The sequence below is a fragment of the Hippocampus zosterae genome, chromosome 12, assembly GCF_025434085.1.
Source record: "Hippocampus zosterae strain Florida chromosome 12, ASM2543408v3, whole genome shotgun sequence".
NCBI lineage: Eukaryota > Metazoa > Chordata > Actinopteri > Syngnathiformes > Syngnathidae > Hippocampus > Hippocampus zosterae.
Genome location: NC_067462.1, coordinates 7,924,816 through 7,947,485, shown reverse-complemented (window position 1 = coordinate 7,947,485; position 22,670 = coordinate 7,924,816). Strand labels below are relative to the sequence as shown.

The 22,670-nt window shown below is 43.4% G+C and overlaps 4 protein-coding genes and 1 long non-coding RNA gene across 5 annotated transcripts in view; 2 read left to right on the top strand and 3 right to left on the bottom strand.

Moving 5' to 3' along the window:
- The window catches only part of LOC127611648 (uncharacterized), a 127,271-nt gene that overhangs the window by 31,610 nt on the left and 72,991 nt on the right, over positions 1 to 22,670 (top strand). The window lies entirely within an intron of this gene.
- fhl2a (four and a half LIM domains 2a) lies at positions 4,139 to 7,000 on the top strand. Its single transcript, XM_052082285.1, has 5 exons — positions 4,139 to 4,332; positions 5,176 to 5,350; positions 5,445 to 5,614; positions 5,707 to 5,893; positions 6,465 to 7,000. The coding sequence occupies exons 1-5, from the start codon at positions 4,177 to 4,179 to the stop codon at positions 6,614 to 6,616; spliced, it is 840 nt and encodes a 279-aa protein (XP_051938245.1). The 5' UTR covers positions 4,139 to 4,176; the 3' UTR covers positions 6,617 to 7,000.
- On the bottom strand, positions 8,061 to 9,437 carry c12h2orf49 (chromosome 12 C2orf49 homolog). Its single transcript, XM_052082328.1, has 4 exons — positions 9,270 to 9,437; positions 8,941 to 9,104; positions 8,330 to 8,621; positions 8,061 to 8,229 (listed from the first exon to the last, which is right to left on the bottom strand). The coding sequence occupies exons 1-4, from the start codon at positions 9,396 to 9,398 to the stop codon at positions 8,173 to 8,175; spliced, it is 642 nt and encodes a 213-aa protein (XP_051938288.1). The 5' UTR covers positions 9,399 to 9,437; the 3' UTR covers positions 8,061 to 8,172.
- Positions 11,131 to 13,758, bottom strand: gpr45 (G protein-coupled receptor 45). Its single transcript, XM_052082273.1, has 2 exons — positions 13,561 to 13,758; positions 11,131 to 12,794 (listed from the first exon to the last, which is right to left on the bottom strand). The coding sequence occupies exon 2, from the start codon at positions 12,712 to 12,714 to the stop codon at positions 11,554 to 11,556; it is 1,161 nt and encodes a 386-aa protein (XP_051938233.1). The 5' UTR covers positions 12,715 to 12,794; positions 13,561 to 13,758; the 3' UTR covers positions 11,131 to 11,553.
- Positions 18,465 to 20,759, bottom strand: pou3f3a (POU class 3 homeobox 3a). The gene has a single exon (XM_052082268.1). It carries the CDS (start codon positions 20,393 to 20,395, stop codon positions 19,067 to 19,069), a length of 1,329 nt encoding a protein of 442 aa, XP_051938228.1. The 5' UTR covers positions 20,396 to 20,759; the 3' UTR covers positions 18,465 to 19,066.

Genomic DNA, 22,670 nt, shown 5'->3' with positions numbered 1-22,670 from the left:
AAAATTGCGCCGCTTTTACAGTACGCTTGTCAATTTAAATTGCAGCGATAGTCTTGTAACATTCCACCTGTAAAACCAAGTAGAAACTTTAAACCGTAATATAAAGTCTTTGTGTGTTTGTTTTACTTCGCATTCCAGAGTGCATTGCTTTGTTATATGCTTGATCATATTTCCATGATTAAACGGGATTCTAGGGCGGCCCGGTAGTCCAGTGGTTAGCACGTCGGCTTCACAGTGCAGAGGTACCGGGTTCGATTCCAGCTCCGGCCTCCCTGTGTGGAGTTTGCATGTTCTCCCCGGGCATGCGTGGGTTTTCTCCGGGTGCTCCGGTTTCCTCCCACATTCCAAAAACATGCGTGGCAGGCTGATTGAACACTCTAAATTGTCCCTAGGTGTGAGTGTGAGTGTGTATGGTTGTTCGTTTCTGTGTGCCCTGCGATTGGCTGGCAACCGATTCAGGGTGTCCCCCCGCCTACTGCCCGAAGGCAGCTGGGATAGGCTCCAGCACCCCCCGCGACCCTAGTGAGGATCAAGCGGCTCGGAAGATGAATGAATGAATGAATGAATAAACGGGATTCTTTGGCTGTAAATAATGGAGGCTTTTTAACATCTTTGTTTCTGTTTAGGAGTTTGTCCCATTACTGTACTTGCGTCATCAAAATATTTCGTGATCATCCTGCTTGACAAAGACATGCAGTATGCATGAAAACATGCCCCGTGTCTGTGACAGACAAAGTCATCCAGTCTATTACTAGTCATGTTCTGTTTAATGAATACCTCATGTTGCTCTGTCTTCTTTTCCACCACGGGTCATCTGCTTTAAATTTCCGGTACACCAAATAGAGTCATCAAACATGACATCCTGTCTTACAGACTCTCCATTTTTGAGGTTTTATGATGCATCGCTTCATATGCAGTGCTTTATCCGATTAGGATGGTACTTTAAATTTATTTGTCAGGTTCTTAGCTTGTGCAAAGACTCGTGAAAAGGACCTGACCATCTTTTCAATTCGAATTTCATCTCATAAAATGTGACTTCTTGTAAAATCTTTTATATTCAAATATCCACTATCATAACATTAAATACTATCTCGTCTTTGTAACTCATTCAGTTTAACATACGTTGAACGTGATTTGTAAATCATTGTATTATAACGTCCCAACTTTGTTGGATTTGATTTATCTGTCAGATGAACACATTAAGCTGTAAAGACCCCCATTTTGTCACCCCACACAAAATATTCTCTCTGTGGCGCACCACAAATAGAACACTCGGAGAAGCACCATTGACGTGTTTCTCACTGGAGAGAATCCAGGGACCGTCGGGTCAAGAAAACCTGAGCGTAAGCAAGAGAAGCTTTGGCTGAAAGAACGAACTGGGGTGCCTGCGCACTGTGCAAGTTTGCGTGGGAGGATGAAGAAAATAGCGCTATAATTTGGCACCATGTGATTGTCTGTCATCACTAGGTCTGGATACAATATCCAGCGCATTGCAGGATTGGGATTGTATGCATCTTCCCCAGTGATGAGACACAGATGAGACACATGAGCGGGGAGGGAGATGACAACCCTCTTGGTTGGACACCCGACCCCTTTGGATGCTGTCCTATTGCCTGCAAAAAATAATGTGAAGTTACATAACAATTGGTGTGCGTTTGTGTCGGCTACCATTGACATGTGAGATAATTGCTGTCAAGATTGGAAAAGCAGGGAGGGCCCTTACACAAAAACTATGTTGAACCACTTTACAAACATTGCCGAAAACAAATGCCGCATTCTGAAGGTGAACGTAAATTGTCCGGGTGACCGTAAAAGGCCGTATGGTTGACTCTGGGAGTCAGTGAGTGAATGGGAGGGCCTCGGGGTTATCTCTGAGAAGCGCCGCTTTATTTATAGATCAAAAAAAAAAAGAAAAAAAAGCCAAACAACCACCCACCCACTCTTAATGTTGCACCTCCCCTATTTTCAATTAGCTCCTCATGGGTGGAGTAATGCAATTGACTAGCGGTCTCCCAGTGAGTCTTGCCTCAGTCTGATCCAGACTCTGCACAGACACAAACTCCTCACACAGGAAGGTAAGACTAATCCATCCATCATCCGCTCTTCCCCATTTTCATCTTCACCTCTCCATCCATTCCTTCATCCCACTTCCACAGTCTCGTCAGCTTTTTGCCATCTTTCTCCTTCACTCGGCATTCCTAAAGAGGCTACCGCCAGGCCTTCAGGCAGCAGCCTTTTAGATTTTCATCACCCTAAATGTACCCCCTACTCATCCCAGAGGCCATTTTCTACTTTAAATTGACTACATTTTCACTTCGGAAGGCATCAGCCTTTACTTTGGATGGAACAGATAACATGTGATCTAATGGACACCTTTGATTTAAACTCGTTCACTCGATTTAGTCATTCAGATGATTAGCGGCAGATGGTCACTGCCTTTCCGTGGCATTTTCACATTTTCTGTATCCTTGAAATGGAAATGTGATGGAAAGAGGGTTAACGCCGATGGATAACAGTAGCGATACGGAAAAAGATTAGGATAAAACATCGAGATTGAGATACTTTATCATTTACTGTCCTGATATGGTAACGATAGCCCAAGATTAGATATCATAGAGTATGGCGAGTAGTTTTTAATAGTTATATCGTGAGGCAACGTTTTTTTTCTCTTGACTGTATTTTGTATATTTTCATCGTCAATGTTTTGTATCGCATCTCTGAATATCCTCGATATTGCAATAATATCGTAGCGTGAGGCATTTTTATGGTAATATTTTGGGAGTCCTTTTTGAATTCACTTCATTGCAGATGTTTTTTTTTTTTTTTACAATTATTCCAAAATCACCTTATTGAGAGTTACTGTATGTATGACAGTAATATTGGTAAATTAACATTATTGTTGGCAAAATACTGCAAGAACATAATGAGTTACAGTACGGATATCAATAACTAAGATAATCAATAACTCATTCATAATTCATTGTCTTGTATATGTGCTTCCCCAAAACATTGAGTATCACATCATGCAGCATCAGACTCTATCATTAGCACTGCAAAAATATTGCGTTATATCATACTGTAATCGCCACGCCTCACGTGCAGGCCTTAAGAAGAGTTGTGCTAGAATTTGCAGGGGTCAACCTTCAGGACTCACACGATGGTTCATCATCTCACTGGCTTTAGCTTGTCCACCATCAAAGGCAGCCCAGCTATCTGGGAAACAGCTGCCCAACGTGTCGGACCAACCCCGCGGATTGTATTTGCGGCAGTTCAGATTAGCCGTTTTTATTTTTAGGCAGGAGATAAATCCTCGTGTACGCTAGGTGAGTCATGGTGGTCAGCGATAGACAATGAGAGAATGTGGGCGGGGTGAACGGAAAGATGAAACCATTCGGCTTTTGAATATTTTCGGTAACATCTTGCGTCTTTTTGCTGATTTGAGTGGGACATAGTGTATTTAGAATAGACATTGGACAATGCAAAAGAGTTGGGAAAAGTTATTTTCTACGATCAATGGAAAGATGTACGCTGCGTAATTAAAAGCAGGTGTAGGGAAGCAACAGCATTTGATCTGACCCGGCCACACAATTTTCAAAACGTCAGACGAACTCTAAAAACATCTAACTTCTATTTTTGAAATGCCCCGATAGCAAAAAAGAAAAAAAAAAGTATCCCAACCCTTGATTTAAAGCCTGTATAATTGCTCAAACACTCACAATAGACGACTATTTGTCGACATTTAGGCATAGGTGGAAGAACCAGAGTCGCGTCTACTATGCAAACAGCTGCGGCAGCGAGAAGCCATTTTTCCAAGTGTCATTCTAGCCACTTATACACACAGTGACAAGGGATACTGTAGCGCTGACAGCTGGAGCTTCGCTGATGGGTTCTTAGAGTAACAGGGTGACCGATGATGTGCAAGAGTTTTGTTTGTGTGTGTGTGTGTGTGTGTGCACGCACCCCACACCCTCTCGCATCCCTAGTAGACTGATAGCGCTTATTTATAACCTCCTCTTTTGTAGCCAGAAGAAAATAAGAGCCCGCTGAGAGATGGAGAAACTATTGAGAATCTTGAAATGTGCAAAAATACACACAGTAGCAAAAGACGAGCATTCACTCTTATCTTTGTCTTTTTTTACAACAATCCAATGTGAAGTTAAACAGTTGTGGGTGAAAATGAATGACCGCTTCGACTGCCACTACTGCAAAGAATCCCTCTTCGGGAAGAAGTACGTCCTGCGAGAGAAGAATCCCTATTGCGTGAAATGTTACGAGAGCCTCTACGCCAACACCTGCGAGGACTGCAAGAAGCCCATTGGCTGCAATACCAGAGTGAGCACATATGCATTGTGTAAACACACGCATGGATGGTAATTTTTAGATGAGGGGGTAGGGGTGAGGGGGTTAAGATACAATACTTGGTGACTTAACCTTTCGTCAAAATAGACACAATGTGATTAATGATTAAAAAAAACAAAACTAAATTTAGTCACACAAATCTGTGGAAAATGACCAGTAAATTTCCATACAATTTATCTTATGCTGAGCAAGACCTTTGGAAATGCATGGGCATCTTGATGATGATGATGATGTATGATGAATAAAAATGGGAGAAAATATATGACATAAATGATCTGTTTTAAAAATCTGCATATTATTTTAATGAAAGTAAACCATTGCCATAGACAAATGTTTTTAACATTCAATATTGTCTGCACAAAGACATATTCTCGCCTTTGCTCAAATATGAGCAATAGAATGTCTTCTTTGTGGTCAAAGTGTAGAACACAGTTTGAAAGAAATTAAGACCAAAAAATAAAATCCCGCTCAGCCAACTTTAGCCTTGCTACAGGCAGTACGGATTGATTCCACTTTCTCTTCTCTCCTCGCAAATGCTACTGATAATGTAGATCAACAAAACCAGGCAGACATTTGTTGCCAGGCAAGGTTCACAGCATACACATTTGTCCCACAGGCGATATACCTCGTAACACGATGAACAAACTGGTGAATGTTATCTATTAATTCCGCAATTGAATCACTTCGTCTGTCTTCATTACACTATAATTATTGAGAAGAGAAACAGCCCCATCTGTCAAACTTGGTGGGGTACTGCACACAAACACTCACGTGCATTCTCGGTCCCTGAACAAGCATCTCAATCTATCCTGGCAGGATCTGTCTTACAAAGACCGCCACTGGCATGAGGAGTGCTTCAAGTGCTTCCAGTGCAAGCGCTCCCTGGTGGACAAACCCTTCTCCACCAAGGATGAGCAACTGCTGTGCACCGAGTGCTATTCCAACGAATACTCCTCCAAGTGCCACGACTGCAAGAAAACCATCATCCCTGGTGGGCACGGAAACAAAAATACTTCACCCTCCTATCAACCGAGGTTCTTCTTCTCACCCCGGCGTTCTCACTTTTGTTTTTGTCGCTGTTGAAGGCTCCAGGAAGATGGAGCACAAGGGCAACAGCTGGCATGAGACTTGCTTCACCTGCCAGCGATGCCAGCAGCCCATCGGCACCAAGAGCTTCATCCCCAAGGAGAACCATAACTTCTGCGTGCCCTGCTACGAGAAGCAATTCGCCATGCAGTGTGTGCTATGCAAGAAGGTAGGGGATCATTCGACAGCGGCTGGAAACCACACTCCAGATATAACATCCCGGCGGCGCTATAATGTCGACATACTGTGGCTCCATCTTAGGCCATCACCACCGGCGGCGTGACCTACCGTGAGCAGCCCTGGCACAAGGACTGCTTCCTGTGCACTGGCTGCAAGCAGCAGCTGTCTGGCCAGAAATTCACCTCCAGAGACGACTTTGCCTACTGCCTCAACTGCTTCTGCAACCTCTACGCCAAGAAGTGTGCTTCCTGCACCACCCCCATCAGCGGTAAGCAAATACAGCGAAACTCTCCTACAACGAAACCTACATGGGCGAAAATACCCCCTTGTGTGAAAAAAGCTTCATGCATTAACACCATTCCCATTCTCCTGCCCCCCATACAACGAAAAAACCCAGTTGCGTTATACGAAATCTTGAAAGACTGAGGAAGCAAAAGACATTATCCAAGAAATTGATGTAAGTGAAAGTGAATGCTGATCGTAAATTTCGCAATTTCTTTCCCATTTTTTCTTTCTGCACCGACTTATGAAGTGTCAAATAACTGTATGCTCATACTTATGCACTATTGGAATACAAATAAAGAGTACACATACGTTTGTGTGTGTGTGTGTTTACATTTGAGATCAAACTTGCTACAGTGAAAACCCCCCTGTTGTGAAAAATTTCTTGCTGCAAACATGATTTCGTTGTCGAGGAATTTTACTGTACATTCACTGTACTGGATCCCTTCGTCCATTTTTATAGCACTTCCTGTTAAAGAAACCTGCTGTTCTACACTGTTTTATTGTATTCCTGTGAATTCCCATAAATCCAAATTGTGGGAATTTTGTTTTTTCAGGCCTCGGAGGCAGCAAGTACATTTCTTTCGAGGAGCGCCAGTGGCACAACGACTGCTTCAACTGTAAGAAGTGTTCCGTGTCACTGGTGGGCCGCGGTTTCCTGACCGAGCGTGACGACATTCTGTGCCCTGAGTGTGGCAAAGACATCTGAAGGATGCCGCCGCACACATTCACACGCATTCAATCATACGATATCGAAATGCTTAAGCGGTTGCGGCACACACCGTAGTGCCTTTACTTCTTTCTAATGTGCATTATTGTTCGGCTTAGCTAACTGGCAAGGACTGGTGAATACTGTTAACAGAATAATGTCTTGCATGAATATAGAGGACATGTTTGCAACTATGAATTATGGTTTAGCGTCGGCGTGATTGCGGATTGCATGCTTCTAATTTGACTAAATCCCTGTGTTGTGCATAGATTAGATCTGTGAAACAACTTGGTGTTATTGACGTCTGTAAAATGTAGATAGATGTGCATGGTGTCAGGTTTATGGACTTGAGAATTATCCAAAATAAAGAGTTAACAATTGGCATTACGTCTCTTATTCATATACACCAGGCATGTCCAGCTCCGGGCCTGGACGGCCACTATCCTGCCTGTTTTCCATCTCTCTCGGCTGCAACACACCTGATTCAGATGATCAGCTCATCCTCCAGCTCTGAAGCAGCATTGGAACATTCCTGATGATTTGAATCAGGTGCATGTCTCCTGGGAGAGCTGGAAAACAGGCAGGAAAGCGGCCCTTGAGGACCGACTTTGGACACCCCCTGATATACACCATCAATGCATCAATTTTTTAAATTGTTTGATTACGATAACTGTTCTGACGCATGGTGAAAGTATTGCTTTCGTTACCATGATGGCCAGAGGCGGCGCTCGGATGTTGCGACGAAGAAGGGTTACTCACGATTTCCGCAGTGGTGATTTTATCTTTAATTTTCCAATCAAGCAACTGCAAAAAAAAAAAAAGTGATCCATAACAAGTGAACAAAAGCAATTAGCACAATTGTCAGGCAATGCAGAGAAACAATTCTGAGGAATCAAATTACTGTGAGCCGACCAGTTCTCAAAAAGAACGTTTTTGATTCCCGTCTCTCATTATTATATATAGATCCATTTGCTCATTACTACTGTGCATTCCATGCTGATCTTTATCGACATGAAATAGATTCTCCCCACTCAAATAGAAGCACCATTGACCATTTGTATTGGCATACTACTCATTAAAAAAAACTTGCTGGTACAAATAAAGCTACCATAACTGATCTTAAAAAGGCCAGTAAAGTCCACAAAACATGCAAAAAAAGTTGCCAAATTATATTGTTCATACAGGGGTACCTGTGGTCTTAAGTCCAAAATAAAAATTTCGTTTTTTTTTTAAAAGGAAATTTGATCAAATTTTAAAATCAACAAAATCGAAAGCCTGGATTTTTTTAAAAATCAAGGTTGCAACAGTGTGTCCTCGAGGACCAGAGCCTAATCGCAGTCCTGATGACATGAATCAGGTGTATTGGAGAATGGGAAAATGGCCATCGAGGTCAGAAATTTGAAACCCCCTGCAATAGAGCACAATGAGTGAGATGACCAATGAATTCACATTTTTTAAAAACATTTATTTGATGCCACGGGGTGAAATCACAGTAATGGGGGGCACAACAGCGTTTAGCGAGTGTTGAAAGGGGATAATTCGCTGTCACTCAGACGTCACGGCCAAGTCACATGCTGTATCTTTTTCTTCACCTCTGGAGACATCAGTTCACCCTGAAGACATGCAGCAGAAAAAAAATGAGAAGAACTCACTAAGCCCTGTTCCAATGTGTTTTTTGGGACAAATAGCAACTGTTTAACTTGCAGTTCTTACAGAGCAGTTTGCCTCCCGCTTGAGGCTTGCTGTGCCAGGGCAGCGTGAAAAGATCTTGTTGGAAGAAGATGATGATGATGTTGATGAAGATGATAATGATAATGACAAAGACGACGACGGAGATGATGATGTTGCTGATGAACTGCCAGACAAACGACGAATAGGGTTGGCCAGGTTTAGCGCTGGTGGGGGTTTTAGCCTATCAGCCACCCCTGATGATGGCACTGTGCTCATTTCCGGCTTCTTCAAGTTTGGTGAGCCACATGAAAAGGAAGGAGAAGTAAGGTGGTCCCTGGAAGGGAAAACATACAGGAAAGGGAGTACAATTAAGCATTAGGGAGAAACAATCAAGTGTAGTGAACTGGCGGGAGAGTTAAAAAAATACATTCACTGATTCAATAACAAAGGAATAGAATTGTAAGAATAAAGTTGTGATTTTACAAAAACAACAACAACAAAAGGGTTTGAGAGTGAAATTAAATTACTTGAAAATTAAAGCCATACTGTTCTGATGGCATTTTAAGAGATGGACATCATAATGTTACAAAAATAAAGTTCTAATTTGAGGAGAATATAAATCAAAATTTCGTTTGAGGGTAGGTTTGACTCACCTGTCCGTTCGCGGGCCCACTAGTGAGTGTTTACCTCGAATCTTTGCCATTCTCATTCCCCAGCGATTGTTGGGTAAAGTGCGCTGTGGCCGCGGGATGACATGTCGTACGTAGAGGTCTACGAGCTGGTCCCGACTCCCGCAATCTTTGTAACTTACCTTTTTCTAAGCCACAAAAAAAAAAAAAAAACCATAAACAAAAGCCGTTCTTTAAACACGAACAAGACCAGAGCTATTGACTGTTAGCCATGTACGCCAACGCCACTGTTTGTCTTCTATGTCACTCAATAAATTCCACTCTTGACGTGTCATCGTGAAATTTTATCTCACCTCATTTAAAATTAACTGTAGAAAATCCTGAGATAGAAGCTCGGGGTGCAGTAAAACATCCACGTCTGAGGCGTAAAGGGATTTTTTAGCTAATTCATAGGAGGTCGCCATATTTGAATTACCCAGCATCCTCCGAGTCAACGTTGAATTCTTCTTTGAACATTTGTGTTGCAACACTGCCATCTAGTGGAAGCTCGCTCCCAACACAACACAACAAAATACAATAACCGTACTTACTGTATTTGAGTCGAATTGGAAGGGAAGGTTGAAATGGTTAAAGTTGTTTGCCTATGATCCAGAATATCTACCCACCAAATATGATAACAGGTTCAAAGGTTTCTCTTCAAATGATTTTACAATTTACAAAGTCAAAACTATTTTGGATACCTACAAATTAGATATGTCATTTGGAAGAAAAAAAATCACGAACGATGCAACGAATGGATAGGACATTCTGGGCATTTTTCATAAAGATTAGGACAATGGTACTTATTAAAAATAATCTCGAGATTATATCGTGTTCATCAGAATTTAAAGGGAGACCACAATTTGAACATTAAAAGGAGATGGGAATTAGAGGGAAATTTAGTGATACCCATATTAAGCGCGTTTATTGGATGTTTAATCCTTTTGGAGTCCAAAAATATTTTTATTGCTACGGATGATATACAAAGTTATTTCTTGTACGTTTGCTACTATTCAAAACAAGGGAGTGAAATGAGTGAATTATTCTACGTTAACAACTTCCAGTTTGTGGAGGCTTCACATCCATAGTAGCAAATCAAAATATTTCAGTTTATTCACAATTATCCTCACTCTGGTAGATTCACCCGCTTCAAGAGTTCTTAGTGAAGTGAACACCCGTAGGAAAGATATGTCTGTCGTATCCCAGCAACATGGCAATATATTCACATCATGTGGCCACTCTGTTTACATTGTGGAAGTGGATGACCGCAATGTTTTATTGTATTTTTGCCACAACACACACATTGAATCCTTTGGAATTCATATTTATTTGTCTGTTTCCATTCTCGGTAATCCATGATTTATCCAAGTTTTTTTTTTTTTTACATCTTAATAAACATTGTTTTCATGAACCAATGTCTGAGGACATCACTGGACAATATTTACCCTTTTTTTTTGGGGGGGGGGGGGGGGGATGAGAAACATAACTGACATGATAATGATCACCAGTAGGCATGGGCAAAAGAAATGATTTATTGACCATTATGAATTTTGTCACCTGTGTGGAACTTCCTGTTTAGTCATTGCGCCCTAAAGGGGAGACCACCAGTCCACCAGTCAAGTGTGAAATTAAACACCAAAAGTAAATCTTTTGTTATCTGACTGTGTGCCATTCTCAGTCATCGCGGTCATGGTAATTTGAAGTCAGGGTTGTCCGGCCCGAACAAAATCCTTTCTCAACATTGGTCCAGCAGTATGAAACATTCATCGAGAGATTCGTCCATCCATCTATTTTCCCCACACCATTTTTCCTCATTTGAGTCATGGGTGAGCTTGAACCTGGCCCTGGGGACTTCCAGCAAAAGGCGGAATGAAGTGTGGTGACCAGTCACGTCATCGAGACACACACCCATTTAAACATTGACATTCACACCATCACCGTGTCTGCGCCGAAGTCAGTCTCTCCCTATAGCAAGGTTCTCCCATGAAAAATAATATTGAAATAATAACAATCACTCAACCAGTGGAATGCTCATCCATTAACGCCTCTGTGACTCATTGTACAAAACAACAACTCACCAATGATGCAAGGTTCACAAACAAGAGAGATGTTGACATTGGACGAGATGAATTTGTTTTGCCGGCATGTTGGCTATCAGATCTGTGCAGAAGTAAACGTTTGTTTTTTTTCTACTGGCCTGTGACATCTGAACATACTGCAAAGTCGTCCGAATGTCCTGGCAAAGTCGTTTGAACGTGTTTGGTTAAGTCGTTCGAATATCGTGGTGAAAGGTAGGCTCCACGCTATAAACATTTGATGTCATTTGCGCACGCACACAATCGCAAATGTGCAAGTCATTACCTCGTTCACGTATCATTTCATGGGCTGACTTGCTCATGGGCATCAGTGGCCTCCGCCCCACTGATACGTTGACTTGGCCGATACGTTCAAACTGCTTGGCAGTACATCCGAACAATTTTATTTGAACGACATAAACCAGTCAAAAATGTTTCGGTCCGCATTGGTCGTTGCACACGTACATTGATCTGAGACAAAAACAAAAGATCGCCGCCAGAATCCCACGTCATTTTGTGTCCTTCACACAGCCGACTGAGTCTCGCTACAGACGTAGATGTTGCTGGGTCGCACTCTTCTTCGGCTGCGGCTGCCCATCCTGGGACACAGGCGGCAGCTCTTGGGAACAAACTCCTGGCAGGCTTCCCGGAACTTTCGGATCCTCCAACAGTAAATGATGGGGTTGAAAACCGTCTTCAGGTAGCTGAGCCACAGGGCGCCTATACTGATTGGGTAGAAAGCGGGGCTGTAGTAGAACTGGCGGCTGAAGACAGCCAGCAGGCTGACCACGGTGTAGGGCAGCCAGCACACGGAGAAGCCCACAAAGAGGATCAGGATGGTCGTGAAGGCGCGGGTCTTGAAGCTCATGTCCACTTTAATCTGCGGGGGTCTCTGCAGCCCGATGAGTCTCATTTTGCTGACTTGGTTGAGGGCCGGCAAGCAGGAGGGCTCGCTGGCGTGGCTGTGGACGCGCAGGGTGTTGCGGCGCACCGTGTTCAGGATACACATGTATGAATAGAGCATGACCGAAAAGGGGGCAAAGAAGACCGCCACCGCCAGGAGGACGGTGTAAGCGCGGTCGGCCACGGACTCGCTGTATCCCAGCACGCATTGCGGCACCCAGACGTCGCCTACTCCCGCCGTGCCCGTCCTCCAGCCAACGATGGACGGTAAGGACACGCAGAGGCTAAGCAGCCACGAGCCCGCGATCAAAACCTTGGCCCTGTGTGGGGTCAACTTGTCCTGACGCTGCACGATGATGAGGAAGCGATCCACGCTGATGATGAGCAGTATGGACACGCCCTCCAGGACAAAGAGCCAATAGAGCATGATGGAGGCGCGGCAAAATCCGCTCCCAAAGCTCCAGTCGGCGCTTCCCAGCGTGACGGCGGTGAAGGGCATGCAAAGGAGCGAGAGCATGATGTCGGAGAAGGCCAGCGTGGCGAGCAACAGGTTAATGGCGGAGCGCATGGCCGGCTTCTGGTAGACAATCAAACACACGATGGAGTTGCCCAGGAAACCAATGGTGATCATGAAGATCATGATGGCGGCCAGAGTTACACGCAGGGTGACCGATATGAGAGGAGTTCCAGGTTCGGATGGGGGGCTAGTTGTGCCCTGAAAGGTGTCGTCCGGCTCCACCAAGTTACATTCTTCCAGCAGGCTTTCATTGCAAAAAGACATTGTGACACTTTATCCGAGAATACCAATGTGGATGAAATGTGCGGTCACTGTCAGGGGCATAGCAAGAGTCGGAAACCCATCTGAAACACATCGATAAAATAGAGCACAGTGAGATTCGCTGCAGCGGGCAAGGAACGCTCATTGGTCACTGAAGGGGAGGTTGAAAATCACCACACATCAAAACAAAGAATAAAAATGACAAATCGTGCCGTTACAATGGCGACATTCTTATACGAACCCCTCTCCGATTTAGCGCTGCATAGTTTTGCTGCCTGTTGCTATGGCAACAGGGTTAGCAGCACCATGGCAACAAGCATCCCATACACTCGTGCTTCCACGACCAAATATATTCGATAGCACAGCCTACTACTGCCAACTTTAATCTTACGCACAAGGTCACCTGATCTTGTTCGACTCGAACGGTACAAACCAGCGGGCACGTGACATCCATTTGATGTTGAAGGTTGGATTTTGATGTCACGTTGATGTTGAATTCACATCAGATGCTCACCTTCTATGTTTATTCGTCTTTTTACTCTTTAGAGCTTGTTAATCATTTATGGGAATAAAATACACGCGTGTGAAATTGCTTAGGATGATGTCATCTAAAAATGTTTTTGGGAGGATTTAGTAGCTGTGCCTACATGAAATGTAGTCAACACAATAATGCAGGGTTGTGCTCATGATGGCCTTGACGTCCCTATTTTTGTCCATATTATTATTATTAAGATTATTGTTATCATCATAAATCCTGGTCGTTCAGCAAAGTAGAGAAAGAGGTAATAGCACCTAAATGGAGCAATGTATTCGAATAAAATTAAAAAAATAAAAATAAAAAAGACCCACCTTGAACCGGTCACAGTGACAGCATCCTGGCCCACCTTTTCACCCATACGTGCAGTGACGGGATTTTCTCCATGGCATACCGAAAATCTCAACTAACGATGAAGAAAAATATCCCGAGGAGAACGTTTCACAGCGAGCTCGGTCGTCATCGTGCGGATTGCAGACGACGCAGACGCCACAAGAAGCAGAAGCAGGTGGATGCCGATTTAAAGGAACAGTACGAGCTTTAATTTTAAAAAAAATCAATACCAACACAAGCAAGTAGTAAACTAACTTGTTTGTCGTTGGGTTTTTTTCAAAGTTTGTTTTTATTTTTAGTAATTGGACGCCAAAGTAGTCAAACGGGCGCATTTTAAATGTATGTTTACTCTTTGTAGTTGTTTGACAGTACGATAGTAGTTATCATATATTTGAAATCGTTTACTTCTTCGTTTTAAAAAATATCGTGTGTCATACTCATGATTTTTGTTACAATTACTCATTGTAAAAATAGTTTTGATATTAGTGAGAAATTGTAAATTAAAGGAAATAAAATGCATTCAAAAATATTTCAGGCCCTTCCGCCTAACCCTCCCTCGCCTGTCTGTCAACTTTACTTTAAAATAGAACTTTTAACGATCAAGCGGTGCAATAATTGAGTTTGTTTTAAAATAACATGCTATAACAATTCTGTCCAATAGATGGCGGCATTGCACTATATACAGTATTATTTGGTTCAGCAGTAACCGTTGACAACGGGACAGATGTGCAAAATAACACCCACGAAGATGTTTTCAGAGTCTGAAAATAATGGTCTGAAATTCAGACCATTATTGAATTGCAATTATTGACAGTTTCATGAAAAGTTTTGTGTTTCTCGGTCTAAAGTGGCACCGTGCCCGTGTGTTGAACGTGCCCACCTCAGTTCCACTCCATTGATGTGACGCATGCATGCACATCACGTCCACTGGCAAGCTTGCAGGGAGGGAGAATTAATTTTTTTTATTCCACACCTCTGCCTAGACGTCGACACTCCATCATTGGCCTAAAAAGCAAACACGCCAGTCTGCCTGCGTGAAAAATGTTCCTCTCCTTAAATCAGAATATTGAGAGTGCAAAAAAAAAACCACACACATACACGCACACACACACATGGAACAGAGAGTTACATTTAGGACATTTTGCACAACTTCTACACTTTCTGGGTCTTGTATTGACAAACTGCCGCTTGTGACTCGAGCTTCCAGTTATGAGACTCAGTTTAGAAACTACAAGGAAGGTGTTAATCAATGGTAGCACGCTCGAGGTAGTTCGGCACTCTGGTCTGGGCTATGTGCAAATAATTAAAAACATTGGGGAATGTGCAAGCCTCAGTGGAACTTTATGGTAGGTGTCTCAGAGAAAGACTTGTTTCACAGTGTGGTAATCAAACAGAGAGACTTTACTTAACAACGGGGTCAACCACTCACTAAGTAACCAAAAGCTACTTTTTGAGTACTGATTAGTCAATTCTTGATTCATGAAAACGATTTTGGTTTGGCCAGGTAAAAGTTTAATTCTCATTATATCCTTCCACTGTCTTATAAAGGTAAAATAAAGTAAAACTTTAAAAGAAAGAAAAATCTCCCATTAGGGAGACAACAGGAATGAGTGTCATTAGTCATATCGTAACTCATCCGAATCAAATCAGAGGTCAAAGATGCTCATTTGTTCAATTATTGTACAAGTTAGTGTAAAAAGGCGAACAAAAAAAAAATCTTGCAAAATCTCAATGTTATCATTTATCACATATGGCAATTCAAATTTTTGATATCGATTTTAGAAATGATCATGTACAGTGACGCACATGATTTGCTTTCATGGGACATAAAATGATGCGGCGGGCCAGATCTGGACCCTGGGCTTTGAATTTGGCGCCTTTGCTTTACACAATATGCCAATCCCAGTCTTAAACCTGGATTAAAAATTGCAGTTTGTGTCAGGAAGGGCATCCGGTTTACTTTATCAAAACTTGCAACTTCTTGGAAAATTTTGGTAATGAAATTAGTATTATTATAAACCACAGCTATCGTGATAGCCTGCCAAGCCATTTCTTGGTATATACTGTGCGAGTTCAAATATTAACATATAGGATTGTTGATTCCTTTCTGGCAGCAACCTCTGCTTCCTGTTGGCTCGACTTTTCCAGTTTTCATCGGTAAGATTCTTTCACTTAGTTGTGATGCGTGTGTGTATGTGTGTGAGTATTAATCGGAGTGAGGAAGCACGCACCGCCATTATCCATCACATGTAGCCTAAGATCTGCTGTCTGGTGTCACTCTGTCACCTTGGCAACCGCTAGCGCGTTGACCTGCTAGCTGGGAGTGCTGAACTTTGCTGGCTGGCACAGGATTGTGCATGAATGCAGGCAGCCTCACATCAAAATGCAGAAAAGAGCACAACTTAGAAGAGCACAGCGAGGCAATGGCGATCGATATGAACACTTTTTGTCGTGCATACACATGTTTTGTGTCATGTGTCCTTTTGAGTAAATGCCGTAAATGCAAATTTCACTGCAGTTTTCCTGAAGTACTGATACCCTCATATGTGGCGGAATTTTTGCCAACTGCAGGGTAGGCGTGGGACCTGTAAAACTGGCATCTACCATGGAGTTTAAAGAAACAGAAAGAGGCCTAATTTTGTATCCAGCACACTAGTCTAGTGGAAAGCATTGTCTGACTGTAGGCATGGGTGGAGTTTTTTTTCTTTTGCTATTTTCATTCGCAGTTTGTAACGGGTGTTTGCGCCGTCGTGGGAGTAAACCCAGCCAATGGATTTCCTTTGAATTCAGTGCAGGAGAGACACCCGGTCTACATGGAAGAAGCATGAATCTCCATGCAGGAGATTGATGCGGGCAAAGGAAATTCATAAGGAACTGCGCCACATATGTCCGCAGAGCTCAGAATACATCTGCTTACACCTCGATCAAAACCACCAAAATCACATTCCACCATCTACGCCACAACTTAGACCTGCTTTCGGCTGGTATAATATTTCGTCTATTTTGTGGCTTGGAAAAGAAAATGCCCTCAGTGCGAAAAAATTCCCACACATGCTCAAGGAGACTCACACCTGCATGAAAATCAAAATGCATTAATTTTAACACCCGAGTGCATATGCACTGCCTACAAAACTAGAGCCCAAAGTACGTTATATTTCGAGTGAATTTATTCCATGTGGAGCAAACACAACGGACCAAAGTACCTTATTTAAATTAACGATCGCTTTAAATGGCACTGGTAACTTATGCACCAGTTTCTCATTCAATAGTGTGTCAAGACAAGCTAATTCACACAGCCTTTCGTCGCAAACAGAGTTTCAAAGGGCTTTGCTAGACCACATTTCACAAAAATGAACGACTTCCATTGGTCGACACCCTCCCATCCGGCCAAGGAAAGCCTCAGAGAAAACCCATTCCGATTCAGAGGAAAAGAAAAAAAACTGATGGAGGGATCCCCCTTCCAGGAAGTCCCGTCTGCAATGAAAGCCGAGAGGGCAACATTTACCATAAGATATAATTCATAGAATGTGGACCAAATAGTCTTAAGTCGAGGTTTCAACATTTCTACTGATGTAGTCACTCTCATTTTTTCTGGGTAAGGCATTCCTGACTGCTGGAACCTGAATAGAGAATGTTCAAGATCCCGCTGACTTCTTTTTTGTTCTCAGAGTGACTCAAGGACCATCTTTTTATGACATGAAGCCAAACGGCATATTTACATTTTTAACAAGTCATACTGTATTTCTGAATTTTGTCTACTGTATTGCATATATTTATTTCATTTTTGGGCCTCGGACGTTTCCACCACCAACCACATGGCAAAAATGAAGACGGCATGAATTGGGATCACTATTAGGGCCCATTTTATTTTTCGTGATCGAACAAATGTTTATCATGATGAGGATTTTGTCCGTGACATGTTTCTGGACTTGTTCATCTGAGGTATTATTTGTTCTGGTCAAATTTGATGCTCCGGTTCACGGGCTGTGTAGCTTGAGTGAGTCTTGCAGTACGGTACATGTCAGGATTAAGATCTGCTTTAAGAAAAAAAATAACTGTTTGTAAATGTTGGGTGCCACAATAGACTACTTGAATACATGCTCATATGCTGGATGAATATAGATTCCATCTGCAAGTTAAATGCAATTCAAGCTGTGGTATTTACACTAACTACTCAAAATGTCAGTACCGTATTAACTGTGCAATTTGCATTATTTGGCTTAGTGCGAAAGACTTCTTTGGTCAACAGCACGTTGATGCTCATACTCTTTTTGTCTGTTTCCCTGCATGTTTTCACACATATTAATGACCTGTGTACTATACATTCAATTTCTTTGTTAATGCGATATGAAGCCTCAAAAACGTGAAATGTCACGACAAAGACTGTTCACCCTTTCATGCACCCTGTAACCCGATAACAGGATTAAGCTGACCACTGCAAATTGTTAGCTTGGGTTTGTTGATGGACACAAACTTCGGTTTAGTATAATTTAGAACAACTCTGGTCTTCCAGGGCCACTATCCTGCATGTTTGAGATGTTTCCTTCCTCCAACACACCTCCTTCAAATGATCATCTCATCATCGCCATCATCAATTCTCAACATCATCGTTATCAGATTTCTGTGATTTCAAACAGTTTTTTTGTTTTTTACAGGGCTACACCTAATATAAATGTTTTCCTTTATAGCCGTATCGAATTAATACTGTTTGTTTTTGGATAATACTTGTAATAAATGTTGAGCAGTACCAACGTCAACATGCATTTGCAGTAGATGTGTGATTTAGGCCTATAGATTTTTTTAAAAATTGATGTTGCTGCAGTGCAAAAAAAAATTTCTAAATTCGGCCTGATTGTAGATAGACGAATAGATAGATCGACAGATAGATAGATACAAAAACATATAGATGCAGAAAACATTTAGCTGGGTCATTAGAACAAAATGCGCGCACATGTGTAATAATGTTCAACTCACGTGTCATCTTCCATGTCAGTCCAATTTATTAAATAATTCATTTTTTTCACTGGAAATACTGTAAGAATGAGGGGGGAAATAAATAGTGCAAAGTATCACACAATAATACACACTTGACTTGTACATGTAAAGGAATGTTTTGTATTGGAAAAAAAACATGTATCTCAATAATAAAGAAAAGCAAAACAATGAAACAGTTGCTAGAACTGTATGTCTACTAAAAGCACAAGTGGAAGTAACCTAATGGGGGCGGAAGGGGTGGGGGTGGGGGATTCGGGAACAAGTCAGTGCTAAATTAAAGCAAGTCGGCTTTAATGTTTGTACTTATGTTTTTCACTATGATGCATAAAAATGGACTTTTTGTGCTGCTTTGAATTTACACACTCGCATACACACACGCGCGCGGGCGCGCACACATAACGATCACAGGACACACATTGGAGCTCGTAACAAAACGCTGAAGTGAGGCAAAAACAAAGAGAAAAATAAAGTTTGGGCGATTTGGTGCGGCGTTCACGTGTCGCTGTACATCCTCTTACAGTCTAGGGAAGGTGGCGGCGTATCCGCGCCCAAGCTGCCCACCTGCGAGTACGCGTTGTCCGGGCTTCGCGGAAGCCCGGGCGGCGTCATGCGCTTCTCTTTCTGCCTGCGGTTGCAGAACCACACGCGCACCACCTCCTTCTCCAGCTGCAGCGTGTCCGCCAGCCCGTTGATCTCTTGTGCCGACGGCTTGGGGCACTTGAGAAAGTGGCTCTCCAGCGCGCCTTTGACGCTCACCTCGATGGACGTGCGCTTTTTCCTCTTGCGTCCCTGCGTGGCGATCTTGTCGATGCTGGCCGGGCTGCCGGTGCTCGAGTCGGCCTCCTCCAGCCACTTATTGAGCAGCGGCTTCAGCTTGCACATGTTCTTGAAGCTCAGCTGCAGCGCCTCGAACCGGCAGATGGTGGTCTGCGAGAAGACGTTGCCGTAGAGCGTGCCCAGTGCCAGACCCACGTCGGCCTGCGTGAAACCCAGCTTGATGCGACGCTGCTTGAATTGCTTGGCGAAGTGCTCCAGGTCGTCCGAGGTCGGGGTGTCCTCATCCGAGTGCGCCTCTTGGTGATGATGCTGATGATGATGCTGGTGCTGATGGTGCGCGTGCTGGTGATGAGGATGATGATTGTGAGGGTGATGATGGTGGTGGTGGGGGTGGTGGTGGTGGTGATGAGGGTGTTCCAGCTCTGGGGAGTCCCCACGCAAGAGCGAACTTGGGTGCATGAGGCTCTGGGTGCTGAGCATCCCGTTGACAGTGAAAGCGGCGGGTTGGGAGTAAACGAGGCTCTGCTGTTGTTGCTGGTGCGGCGGCTGCGTCTGACCCTCGCTAATGTTGATGGTGCCCACCCAGCCGCCAGGCTGCGCTTGATGGCCCCCTAAATGGGAGCCGCGGTGATGCAGAGTAGCACCCGAGTGGAGGTCCTCCCTCCCGCCGCCGCCGCCTCTCTTCATCTCCTGGGTCTGGGAGCTGGCCGGCCACGCCGCGCCGACTTCGGCAGCGGCCGCTGCGGCCGCCGCAGCCGCAGCGGCCGCGGCTGCGGCGTGCGGCAACGACGTGACCCACTGGTGGGCGTGACTTAGCATATGCCCCCCGTTGCTGGACACCATGGTGGCCCCTTGCATGAATTCGCTCTGCACCATCTTGACCGAGGGTTCCCCTCTGAACGCGCTGGAAGATACCGAGGTGACCACGCCGTTTGCCGGCTGCATGCTACCGCCTCTCCGGTCAGAGTGGGAGACCGGGCCGGTTAGAATCCTGCTGCTGGCTAGGTACGGGCTGGAGGTGGCTGTAGCCATCCCCCAAATCATAAATCTGGCCTTTTTTTTCTTTTAACTTGCTCTTTTAAAAACCGGATCCACTCGTAAACGCACCGTGTGAAAAAAGAGCAAAAACAGTCCTTATATCGAAAACAGCCATAAAAAATACTGAAAAATCAAGGGGGACAGCAGAAGTTACAGTTTGAAAAAAAAAAGTTTCTCCAATCGTGAATAATCCACAGAACTATTCGATGCGTGCCTGCCTGGAACGTGCGTAAAAGTCTGTCCCTTAGTCTTCTAATTAGATTTTTTTTTTTTTTTTTTTAGAACGCGATGAAATGATCAGGTCGAAAACTCCCCGCTGAGACGAAGCGCATCCTCCACGGAGCAAAGCAGGCGAACATGTGTTTAACTGCGACTACGGCCGAGCTTCCCTCTCCCATCTCCGGCCAATTAGCTGCAAACTAGCCCGCTGAGTCCTTGCTGATTGGACGCTCAGTCTGAGAGGAGTGATGCGTACGTGTACGAGGGACACCAATCTGGTCAGCGCGCTAAACTTTCTACACTTGGACAATAACAATATGAACATCTTATTGCTTTCCAACCCCGGTGACTACAAAATTAGCCACGCACGTACAATCTGCCAGATCTAATCAAAGTGCTCTCTTTTTTTCTGTCAGCTTTTGATCAGTTTTGACTAGAGGCATTCATTTAACAGCTTGGATAATTTTACAGTTTACAGTGGTGTAGAACTACACTGCATCATGCTGAGGGCTTTTTCTAATATTTTGTCATGTAACTACATGAGACAAGCAAAACATTAATAAGAGGTGTCCCAAAGGGGAAAAAAAAATGAGGTGTTGGCTTGAATACATTACATCATAATTCCTCAATACCAAGATAATACCCCCTCGATGTTGTGAGCCACGTGGGGAAAAACATTACAGTGGTATAAAGTATTCGATTTACTTCATTAGTTGGTAGCAATAGAGTGCATCGTTTTTCCTTTACGAGCTCATCTTTGAAGTTTGCTTCTTTTTTTTTGTCCAATAGATTAGTGCTGAAACGTTGAGACAAAATAATAGCTCACATGGCCTGAATCGAACCCACGTTTTAGATCAATTTCATTTGAATTCATTTCGAGGTTGTGCTGCTAAAGGTGCACGCAGAGTAGAAAAGCTCAAAGTTGCACCAAGGTGAATTTGGATGATTCCTATTAGCGGTCTCAATGTTTCCGTACATCACAGCAATGCACAATATGCGGCTCCTGAGAGGCCACGAGTCGTGTCGGAATGACATGTGAGCAACGTGAAGAGGATACCTGCACAATTAGTGTATCCCCAATCTTGTTCTATATTGCAAAAAAAAAAAGTCCAATAACAAAAAGTTTTTAGTCTGCGAAAAGTAACCGCATACATGTTCTAAATGAGTCCCATATTTTGTTCTTTTATACTGTAACAATGCGCTATTACACCTTTAAGGCTGCGGGTCACATATTGGTGACATTGGCGCATTCCCTTCTTACCATTGTGTGCTTCGCTCGATGCTTCGATAGAAAAATTCATAGAGTGAGTGACTAATAATTTGGAGTTGAGGGGAAAAGTACAACATTTTCAAAGAGAGCAATTCATCTTATTTTGGGCTTTGGCTGATGAGTGGCTGTGTGGGAAAATGATGATAATGGGAAGAAAAATACACTCTGTCTCACACAACAGCACTTTGGATGCTTGTCTCTTAGAAAAAGTACACAAATAGATAGATGAGATAGCATACGAGCCGGAACTTTTCTCAAGGATCCTCACAGCTTTGGACACAAGCAAGGTGTGCACGCCTCGCGCATGCTAATGTGCTCTGCCTTTCAAGTGGTCAAGAAAGAACACAGTTGCGCCTCACTGCTAGAGTGCTAAAAGCCGCCACAAATGCACAGTTGGAAATACATTCATCAAGGGAGGATTTTTCCGTTTACGGGACGATATGACACATAAACGTCCTGTGGGAACCATTTTCTCCCAAACGTATCGGTTGAGCGGACTCACTGTGCTGCATGTTTGACTTGCATGGTCTCGGGTCCGGTTTATATAGTGGCTCATGGATGAAATGCCTTTGGGACTTTCCATTTCACCCCCAAAACGTGCAAATCGAACTTGATATTCATTGTATTGAGTAGACGTTAGCTATAAAAACTTCAAATCGGTCAAGCTGCCACAACTTGACCTCCACTTAGTATCCCAATTTTTTTTTTTAAATTGATATTTCACCATGACGGAGTGGACACGTGAAGCGTGGCAACATCCAACTACAAATATGTCACCATGATGTTCGAATT

Coding starts and splice junctions, on each gene's coding strand:
- fhl2a (XM_052082285.1), top strand. CDS start 4,177: ATGAATGACCGCTTCGACTGCCACTACTGCAAAGAATCCCTCTTCGGG. Junction 4,333..5,175: donor CCATTGGCTGCAATACCAGA/GTGAGCACATAT, acceptor CTATCCTGGCAG/GATCTGTCTTACAAAGACCG. Junction 5,351..5,444: donor CAAGAAAACCATCATCCCTG/GTGGGCACGGAA, acceptor TCGCTGTTGAAG/GCTCCAGGAAGATGGAGCAC.
- c12h2orf49 (XM_052082328.1), bottom strand. CDS start 9,398: ATGCTGGGTAATTCAAATATGGCGACCTCCTATGAATTAGCTAAAAAA. Junction 8,622..8,940: donor GTGGGCCCGCGAACGGACAG/GTGAGTCAAACC, acceptor TTTCCCTTCCAG/GGACCACCTTACTTCTCCTT. Junction 8,230..8,329: donor AGCGGGAGGCAAACTGCTCT/GTAAGAACTGCA, acceptor GCATGTCTTCAG/GGTGAACTGATGTCTCCAGA.
- gpr45 (XM_052082273.1), bottom strand. CDS start 12,714: ATGTCTTTTTGCAATGAAAGCCTGCTGGAAGAATGTAACTTGGTGGAG.
- pou3f3a (XM_052082268.1), bottom strand. CDS start 20,395: ATGATTTGGGGGATGGCTACAGCCACCTCCAGCCCGTACCTAGCCAGC.